This window comes from Vombatus ursinus, unplaced genomic scaffold (assembly GCF_900497805.2).
Source record: "Vombatus ursinus unplaced genomic scaffold, bare-nosed wombat genome assembly UNPS02014841.1, whole genome shotgun sequence".
Classification (NCBI taxonomy): Eukaryota; Metazoa; Chordata; class Mammalia; order Diprotodontia; family Vombatidae; genus Vombatus; species Vombatus ursinus.
In genome coordinates, this window is record NW_020954619.1 from 36,806,882 (window position 1) to 36,817,410 (window position 10,529).

The 10,529-nt window shown below is 36.2% G+C and overlaps 1 protein-coding gene across 1 annotated transcript in view; it reads right to left on the reverse strand.

Moving 5' to 3' along the window:
* Positions 1 to 10,529, reverse strand: part of MYT1L (myelin transcription factor 1 like) — a 361,563-nt gene that overhangs the window by 118,670 nt on the left and 232,364 nt on the right. The window contains exons 14-16 of the mRNA XM_027840345.1: positions 9,595 to 9,831; positions 5,979 to 6,100; positions 4,996 to 5,064 (exon numbers count right to left, since the gene is read on the reverse strand). Of these exons, the coding sequence (XP_027696146.1) occupies positions 4,996 to 5,064; positions 5,979 to 6,100; positions 9,595 to 9,831 (428 nt within the window). The remainder of the gene's footprint in view (positions 1 to 4,995; positions 5,065 to 5,978; positions 6,101 to 9,594; positions 9,832 to 10,529) is intronic.

Genomic DNA, 10,529 nt, shown 5'->3' on the forward strand with positions numbered 1-10,529 from the left:
ACCTGCTCATATCCCCAAAGATAGCAGCTAGTAGATCCCAAAAGTCATTTTTTCTCTGATGAGGTTAAATTTACACAAAGGGCCCTAGCACTTCCCCAGATGAGGAAATATAGTTATCTGAAGAAATGAGGAGAGGCATAAGCAACTATAATTCATGAAGCTTCCACCAAGTGAATATATAGTTAATTGTGAAACGGTGACAGGTTATATTGAAGAGAGTGTTTCCAAACCCCTGAAGTGCAAGAAAATTGGTTGAGTTTCCGGTGCAACAAACAATAGAAATTTCATATTATCTGGACTATGATTTAGAGCTATTCTAGATCTTGGTTAATAAACTCACTGGTTCTGTGCATTTTAGTTTTATCCCCTAAGAGATATACCCCATAGGCCTTATAGTTCAGTAACATTTAGTTAAAAGAAATATTTTGCCTTAAATTCTAATTTTTAGTATTTCTGTTTGAAGTTTGTTTCAAAATAAATTTAGCTAGAAGTGAAGGATTTTTCAGAAGACAAAAGTCCCCATATACTTCTAAAAACAACTAAGGGAAGGCAAGTGCCCAAAGACTTACTTCATTCTCTAAATCTAAGGAAGTAAATAGCACCTCAATCTCCATTTTTTATCCTGTTGTTGTTGATTAAATGAATGCCCAGTCATTTTTAAAGAAAAGATTAAATAAAGACCATACTTTTTTCTGAAAAAAATCTATTACTGGACTCATTAATTGAAACAATAAAGATACGAAATAATAGGACTAGACCTGTGCCCTTGGCAACTCTCTTAAGACTGCAAGATGTACAGCAGGTGGTGTTGACCTGCATTGGTAGGATGAGTTTTCTTAATTGGCAGGTAACCCTATCTATACCAAATGAAACCACATATTAGCTATTTAGAGCTAACAAATTTAAAATTGAAAAAATAAGGTCATACTAGCAGTCCACTGTTTTCTTATTGCTCGGATCAACTCAGAACTGGGCTAAACCCACCATAAAATAGTCAAGATAGCCATATCTTTTTACAGCAGCATAATTTTACTTCTGACCTAACAAAGAGATTTGTGCCTCCCCTTGCACATTTTCTTAAGGTTTATGTTTGGGGGGAATCAGAGGAGTGACAGCAATATGAGGAGCTCTCTAGTCATGGGGATGTGATGGGGCCATGAGATATAGGTCATTGTTTGGAGGAAATGATACCGTCTTAGAATAACATTATACTTTGTACTTTCGTTCTTTGTGTTATATCTTTTCTCTATGAAAGACTAAACTCCATGGGTGCTAAGGCCTTGCTTTGTTCACTTATGTATTAACCTAAGCACCTTACATATAACAAATATTCAATAAATATTTGTTAAAAGAACTAATGAATGGAGGAATATGTTCCATACCTTGATGACAAGAGAAACTATTCAGTGAATCATAGATTAATTTTCAAAGAGCTGCATACTAAGGGCTGTGTAGGGGGCAATTGGATGACCATGGTCCAATTAATTTGGATGTAGAGAAATGGATTTGATTTGCAAGTTCTTTCAAGTTGTTACTTTCAGGTGGATTTGAGTAAATGAAATTTCACAGAAAGATGCTCAGCTTCAGGATGCTTTTAGGTAGGGTTCTCACAAACAACAGCACTTTAACTTAAAGGGTTTTTATTATTTTAATCTGGGGTTTCAAAGAATGTTACAAGCATGAATCCTCACAACATCCCTGTGAGGTAGGTCAATATCAAATCTAATGCAATGCAGCTACTAATTCTACCTCAAAGTGTCAACTTGAAAGGATCTGCAAGTCATGGAAACTCACTAAACTGGAGTCACCCTTGTTTGCCATTTTTAAGCTTCATAACTTTGGTATATGTTGCTTCCAGACTCTTTTAAAATGTTCTTTCTGGACTCAGATGGGCGAGGAACAGCAGAAAGTACTAGTTCCATAGTTTGAAAAATGCAATTACATATCACATTTTAATATGTTACTTTTTCAGTTTACATATTATACACAGAAAGACACAAAATAAACATCCTTTGGTATTACTCAGGATAAAAACTGGGCAAAAAGAAGAGATAAGCTTAAGAGTTAGCTGGCAAATCCCATCATCTTGTCCATTATCAAGAATATCCTGTTCCCAACCCACCACCAACATTCAGACTTGGAAATGTCAAAAGGAAGATTCCACATGGATTCCATTTGTGATGAGATACATAATGGAGAGAGAGTTTTTGCAAGTAAATGGGACCTGATTTCTCATATGTCTTTAGAGATGAAAACTTAGAGGTGTAGGATCAAACACTGTCCTGCAGAGGACAGAATGTGCATTCGACTCTCTTGCTCAGCAGAGGTCCTGTTGTAGGAACTCCCAAAAAACTTTCGAGAAATCCTTAAACTGTTATGCCACCAGATGGTCACACAGACATGGTTCATCATGGAGAAATCAGCAAAAGACAGTATCATTGTAGTGACTATTTCTAGCCTTTTATGCCCCGGGGAAAGTTGAACAACATATCTTTCTGACTTGAATGAAAAAAGGGATGAAGGGGCAGCTGCCATATATTGAAACATGCCTTAAAATTACTCATAACATCTATGGCTTCCTTTGTTAAATGAAATTATTGTCAAATAATAAATGTCATTTGTTTAGTGTCCTCTTCTTTCTTTTATTAAAAAAACAGGATTTCTTTTGTCTCTGGCTCTGAAAAGTCATTAACCCAAATTGATCATTTTTGGGGAAATTCATTGGTGTGATTTATTTAAATTTGCCGAAGAGGATCAACGACAAGGGTATTCATTTGCTTTGATAGAGATCCTAGGAAAAGAATGGCCCTCTTAGGCTAATTCCAATTCAGACAAGGATATTCACCTTCTAGAAGACATGGTAATGATGATCTCTAAAAACAGGTAAGATGGAGGGAATGGGATGCTCCTACAATGTACTGGGATTTGTTGGGAGCAAGATTGCTTCCCGTGAAGATGCTGAAGGTGAGGTGGGCCATTATACCTAGCCTCCAAGATGAAAATAAAAAGGCAAGACGGACGCATTAAATCTGCTGAAATAGAACTTGTAAATTTGCTTAAAATTTTAGGCAATCAAAATGCCACACCCATGCCAACAAATGGCAGCCAACAGAAAGCAAACATACAAAGGAAATTTTCTTGGCTTACGTGGGTTTGGTGACATTAACCAGTAAAAAGCAACAGTAGATTCCAGTAGTACAATGGGGAATTTCTTGTTTACAGCCAGCTTGTATGGAGCTGGAGATATACCAAATATTTTGCAAAGTATTTCTCATCAAGAAATTCAAAAGACAGTCACCGTGTTCTGATGTATTGGTCAAGTTCCAAATTCAGCCAATTATGTGGTCACATACTTGACCACATGGAGAAGTATGGTTTCATACCATTAAAATACCCCCAAAAACCAGAAAACTGCCTGAACAAGGTGTATTCAATTGAGTAACAAAATGTTGCTAATGCTGTCCGTTTTGAGACTCTAAAAGCTACTTCGTCCATTAGGTACTGCTTTGGATGATGCTACAGACTTTAAAGCGGTTAAGTGAGAGGACACCCTCCAGGTGTTAAATTCCATGAAGATAACGCCAAGAGTCTCCTGATGAAAGTGCTAATTCAGGAAGTCACTGAACATGAGCAGGTGCTCTATGGCACTAGCGCCTTGAACAGGGATCCTGTAAAAGATGACATGTGTGTGAAACAAGGTCCTACCCTTTGTGCTAACCTTGGTCTATTGTAAAAGGGTTGGGGGAATGGAGAAGGAACCCAATATAGGTGAGAAACAACATTTTCTTTGTGCTGGTTAATAAATGCCAGTGCAAGCAAAATGAATACCAAGCAAACAAGCCCTAACAATGCTGATAATGCCTTACACAGAGAGTAGGAAAGTTAATCAGGAATTCTGAGGAAACATGATTCTCATTAGCCTGACGTTTTGAAGTGGTGATTGGTCTTGCCCTCCTGTCATTGTCCCCCCCTTTTGTGAGACTGGAGTCTAACTGGAGTCTGACTAAAGTTTCAGTTTTAAACACACTTTTTCATTGGGGAAGGGAGGGAAAGAATCCCTTCTTTTCTATAACCTGTCCCAGATTTGAACACAGATGAATTCCTAAAATATCAACGCAGTCAGTTTTCTAAATTTTGCCATTAAGTTGTTGGTAGGAAAAACTATTGATTTGATTTGGAACAAGAATTTTGTTCTTCTTGCTTTCTAACATTTTAATTGGTAGGGGTGTAGTAGAAGGACAATTAGAGTAAGAGAAAGGGAACTCTGGCGGCAGATGGAAATAGTACACACAGCTAAAACTGTATGCATCATTATAACCACAGCATGTTGAAGGGCCTGGGGTAATATATTTTTCCAAACTAGAACAGAACATAATAAACAAATGTGTTGTTCATAGTTAATAACCTTTTGTGGTTATTTACTCGTCCTTTAATGACCATCCTCTAAATGATCAAATCTTGTGAAATATTTTAAATTGCTGAAATTTTAAAAAGACCAATTTTGGCACGAATGAAATTATATGTTTTCTTTCTCGCAAAACATTTCATAATATTTAATTGAACAGTTTTTTTTAAAATTTCTAATACATGTGTTTGTGTATGTGTATATATATGTGTAATATACATTTAAATACTTGCAAGCAAATATGTATACACATAGGTATTCATATATAGCCACATATATTTCTGAAGAGAAAATATATAGCCTGGAGAAATGACAAGATAGGAAGGCTGTGATGTGATTAAAGAAGAATGATAGGAAAATGAGAAAAGAAAAGAGCAGAATGGGTAATGCTAAGTGGGTAAATCATGGAGATCCTCACGTGTGCCATGAAAGCAGTACTCATGCACACGTACTTTTCAGATTCATAATTCTCATTTCCACCTTCACTTTCAGTGAACTACTGAGCGACTAGATTAAAATAACAACAACAACACAACAATAACCACAACTACACCACCACAAAAGAGAGAATTGTTTTCATTATATCTTACTTGAGCTCTTGTGAACTGGTGGCCAGCATACTTCGAATGCTTTTGTCAGCCAAAGGGCAGCCAGAGAGACTGTAAGACAGGTCAGGATATCCAAGTAAGTCAACCCTCTAATAAGCTCAAACTTCCCAAACAAACACAACATAAAAAATAAAAAAATTAAAAAGTTTAATGCAGAAAAGCGATGGGGCAAGTGCTGTATATTGAATTTTTGTATTGTCAATTCTGGATATCTTTCAATGTGAACTTTATGGAATATGTCAGATAATGATTTTTTAAAATTAATAAGATAAAATATGCCATCCTTTTGGTTCAATGTTTAAAAATACTTTGGAAGTTTTCAAGATGTATTTAGTACTAAAAGACATTATACAACACACAGGTTAGCATGCTTTTGAAGGTCAACATATAGCACTTAGAGGGTTAACACATAGTTCAACATTTTTACTTTGACAGCATTGTTGAGGTAAGCTGAAAACAATAAATTGAAAAGACAGAATCCACCATGAAAAAAATGAAGTCACACCTTCTATGTGAGGCGTAATTACCAGTCACATGACCACTCCCATCACACCCTGGTGTTGGACATCTGCCACCAAACAAAAACAAAAACAGCCAAAATAGTAAGTATGTTTTTTAAAAAAAAAATAAATTAAAGAAAAGAAAAAAAAACTTTTAAAAAGTTTCATTGTTTCCAGTTTAGCTGCAATGTCTGCATGGGAATTTAAGCACCCTAAAGAAAAGCTGCAAAATGAACAGGATTAAATGAAAAAAAAATGGCATTTCCATACACTACAGCATAGTTAAGAACAAGCAAAATACACATTAGCCTCTCACTTTACTGAACTCGCAATTGGAAACATTTATATGCTGCGAATGTCGCATGCTCATACGGCAAGGCATGTACAGATTCAATTCTTTAAAATAGTCCAAAGAGGGGAAAAGGTTCAGAAGAGAAAAATAATTTCACCTCACATTATGCTTACGTTATTAAATCCTTTTTGCTTTCTTTGCATTGAGGATACTTGGGCTTGGGGCTGGGAATGGTCACTTCACCGGGATACCTTCTTTCCTCTAGTGCCTCCTGGAAAGGGTCCAAATCTTCTGGCTGCGGGCAAACAGTCATCTATAAGGCTCATGTGGTAAAGACTCAAATAGGCCACAGAATGCAAAGTGCCATTAACAAATATATCCTATTTTCTAATTATGTGATTCATCAACATACCCAAATCTTCTAACCGTATTTAGAGGCAGCTTGGACAGTGTGCTGTCTACTTTGCTCCAACTTTTGTAATGCTAATAGTTTCTTTGCTTCCTTAAATTCACTTCTGAAAATGCAAATTGGACTTTGTTCAATGAAGGTTACTTTTTTTTTAAACTGTGATAAACTATTCTATCAACTGATCTAACTCCCTAAATACTGCAAGCTACTTGGGAGCAGTGACTCTGTCTCATACTTTTTTTGCATAAGCACATATATGCTATAGTTCAGTGGACTGAGTCTTAGATCTGAGGTCAGGAGACCTGATTCTACTTCCTGGTGTAAACCTGGGCACCGCAATTCAATGCAATGCAACACACCTATTCTACATAGCATAGGCACTGTATATAAAATGGGGATAATAAAACTTTACTACCTAGGGTTGTGAGGAAAGTGGTTTATAAAACTTAAAGTGATATAAATATGTATATATGTAATATGTATGTATTATCAACTGGATATCTTTCAATGTGAACTTTATGGAATGTCAGATAAGTTTTAGAAATTGATGACATAAAATATGCTGTCCTTTTGGTTCAATGGTGTGTGTGTGTATACACACACATTATATACACACACACATATATATATAAGTATATGTATGTATGTATATGTAGACACACACACAGTAGTTTGGTCCTTTTTTAGACACTTTCAACTCTTTGTGACCCCATTTGGGGTTTTCTTGGCAAAGATACTGGAGTGGTTTGCCATTTCTTTCTCCAGCTCATTTTACAGATAAGGAACTGAGGCAAACAGGGTTAAGTGACTTGCCCAGGGTTACAGAACTATTAAGTGTCTGAGGCCTAATTTGAACTCATGAAGATGAAGATGAGTCTTCCTGACTCCAGACTTGGCACTCTATCCACTGCACCAACTAGCTGCCCCCACCACCAGCCCCTCCACATGCACACACACATTACTGCCCCATAGCATGTAATAATCCTGGGCATATAGCACATTCTCAATAAATCTTTGTTTTTGGACTGATCTTTAATACCAGCAAAAATGCTTCATGTCATTTCTCGTCTATCAAGATTACCCTTAACATTTAAAACCAAAAAATATTTTGTAGTTGGGTTTCAGCAAAGGAGGGGACACATAAAGAAGTTAGAAACAAATGAGTGCAAAGTGACTTTACATACTTATGGCCCAAAGATTCAGAACCAAGAAAAGTCTATTTGTGGATTGTTTTGAATTTTAAAATTATTTTTACACAAGAAAAGTATCATGGTATAATGAAAACCAAAAACCAAAAATCATTGGGTTGAGAATTTAAAGTCTTGGGATTTATTCTTGACTCCAACTAGCCACAAGACATAAAACAGGTCACTATCCCAATGGGGCAATGAAGTTGATTGAAAAGGGCACTAGACTTGGAAATGGAGGGCCTAGACTGGAAACCTAGTTGTTAATACAGCTCTAGCAAATTCATTTGGTATTCACTATATACCTGCTATATGCATGTACTATGATAGGTACTGTGAACAAAGATACAAATGAACAGTCTTTGCCCTCAAGGAACTACATTCTACTGTGGGTAAGGGGGAAGATACATAATATATACACAGACATATAAATACAAAATATATTTATTAAATAAATAAAAGGTAAAGTTGGGAAGAAGGGGCTACTAACAACTAGGTGGTTTTGGAAAGCTCTGTGTGAAATAGCATCTCAGCTGGACCTGGAAGAGAGAGATGGATTCCAAGAGGTGAAAGGAAGGAGACTATTCTAGCTGCTGGAATAAGAGAGAGCCTCTACAAAGGGCTGGAGGCAGGGATGTAATAGTGTGCCCTTTCTACCTCTGTCAACTTATACAAAAGTAATTTAACTTCTTTAGGCCTCTTAAGTTCTCTTCCAGATCGAAATCTATTTTCCTCAGTTTCATCACCTTGTAAAATGAAAAGGTTTAACTAGAAGATATCAAGGTCCTTCCCACTTTTGAAAGTCTAGGGTTTTTAGCTTCTGAGAGAAAGTACCTACTTTCACAAATGAAATAAATGTGTGACTGTAGTAGTCAAGAAATTCCTATAGATGGCAATGTAAGATGCATTTAAAATCTGTGCCTTATTTAAGCAAAGATGTTCCACAAACACATGCAGAGTATATGTATTATTTTTTTTTACTTTCTGTGACTATGTACAGTGTGCAAATAGTTCTGTCATTTAAAAGTGGTCTCTTATTTAAAAACAATTGGAAATAAAACTGCCATTTCACATTTGGAAGAAATGATTTCACACCGTAAATGCTACTAAATATAGTTTGCCATTCAGATTCAGTTCTCTTTAACAATAGCTTAATATTTAGAGCCAAACTGAAGAATAAGGAAAGCAGCCTGGCTGATTAAATAGCCATAGAGACAGCTTCTCAGGGAATCCTCACAAGATTCAAATTTCTTTTTTTTTATGTGGAAAAGATATCCTTACTCTGGCACTGGTACATTTCCTTTGTTTTTGAAAAGAAACCTCCATTTCCAAGGGTAGAGGAGACACAACCAGTCCAGTAATACACAACATTTCTTCATTTCCTTCTCACAACGAAAGGTTCTTATAACCTGGATGTGGAGATTACAACTGTGCTTTGAAAAAGTTACGGCCCTGAATTACACCTTACTGTGTAACTGCTGTTAAAAACGTCTTAAAAGAAGGGTGTATTTATTAAAGGCTTCAGCATGCTGTTTTGAGTATTTTAAGGTTTTTTTTTCTTCTTTGAGAATAGGCAAAGCCATTGGATTTAGATCCAGATGGAACTTTAAAGATAACATTTTTTAACCTCCTCAGTTTATAAGCCAGGGAACCTTAGTTAATAGAATGACTTGCCAAGGGTCACACAGGTAGTAAGTACCTATCGAAGTGGAGAGATTCACCCAGCTCCTCTGACTCCAAATTCACTGTTTTTCCACTATGCCAAGCTGACTCACTTACCTTTGCAGTGCTGACAAAAATATGACATGCTTAATAGACATTTAAGTATACAAGAGATTAATTTAAATCCTCTACCTGAAAAGAAAACCTGGTATTATGTAAAAATGTCATTCTGATCATTTTACTTATGCAGAATGTGTTTATAAATTAAATTATAATTTTGGTGTGAGAAAAATATCTGCTAAAATGCACTGGCTAAAAAAATACAATTCACAGATAAAAATACTGTCTGATGAGTTTTAGATACAGCCACAGCGGTACTAACAGATTTGGAAGGACTAACCAGCTAAGGAAACGATTTATTTTCTCTTCACGCAAACACATGGCATTTGACTCGCTTTCAGACAGATTCTAAAACCACGTGATCTGAAATAATCAGGTTGCAATGAGCTGCTCTAGATGAAAAAGACATACATTAATCTCTTTGGAATCATCTTCATCTATCCTTCTGGGTTTCATTTTGGTGTAATCTACTGGCAAGTCCCAGCAGTCACCCTCATTCAGTTGGAAACACCGATTGTTCATCACCGCCTGTCGCTGTGGTGACATTGGCTCTAGAGGTGTCAAAATGGTACAGCACCCATCCCGTTGTCTCTGCTTGTTCATGCTTAGATCCAAAGTTCCATTTTCATCAACTTCCATATCAGGATTCTGTCAGAAGAAAAGAAACATTGTTAACCAACTTAAAAGAGATAAACAAATCAAAGCCTTAACCTGTTGCCTCTAAGCATCTCTTACAATGAATATTGCATTAAATGATGTAACAGTTACTTTAGAGTTCAGGCATTAAGTCTCCTCCCCCATCCTTGCAGAAGTGTGTTATATAACATAACACTGATATAGAGAGATAGGGCTTAGCAATTCTCTACCCCCCAAACACAGGTGTGAAATTAGTCCCATATTTTTAATAATTTTTTTCTGCTTCCTGACTTACTGGGGTAGAGAGGGGTAAGCAAGATTTTCAAAATGAACATCTGCTTTAAGTTGATTTCAGATTTAACATCTGATTAAGTGATCAGCTTAGTAGCTAACATCAGTTTTTTTTTTCTTTCTAAAAAGCTGGGTATTTTTGCTATCTTAAAACTAATAGTCCAAGAATGGAGGGGGGAAGATGGGTTGGAACAAAGATGAATATTTACAATTTCCTCACTAAAACAAGTTTGCTAGTTCAAAGAAAAGAGAACTGCTTTTACAATGGATAATACTCCTATGGATTAAGCTCCCACCTATCATAACTTCCTGAAGTATGCTGCCTTGTTTGCTCAGGAAAAGCAAAAAACAAACAAAAATTAAAAAAAAAACCACCCTTCAATAACAAAAACTTGTACTGGCATTACTTACAGCAGCTG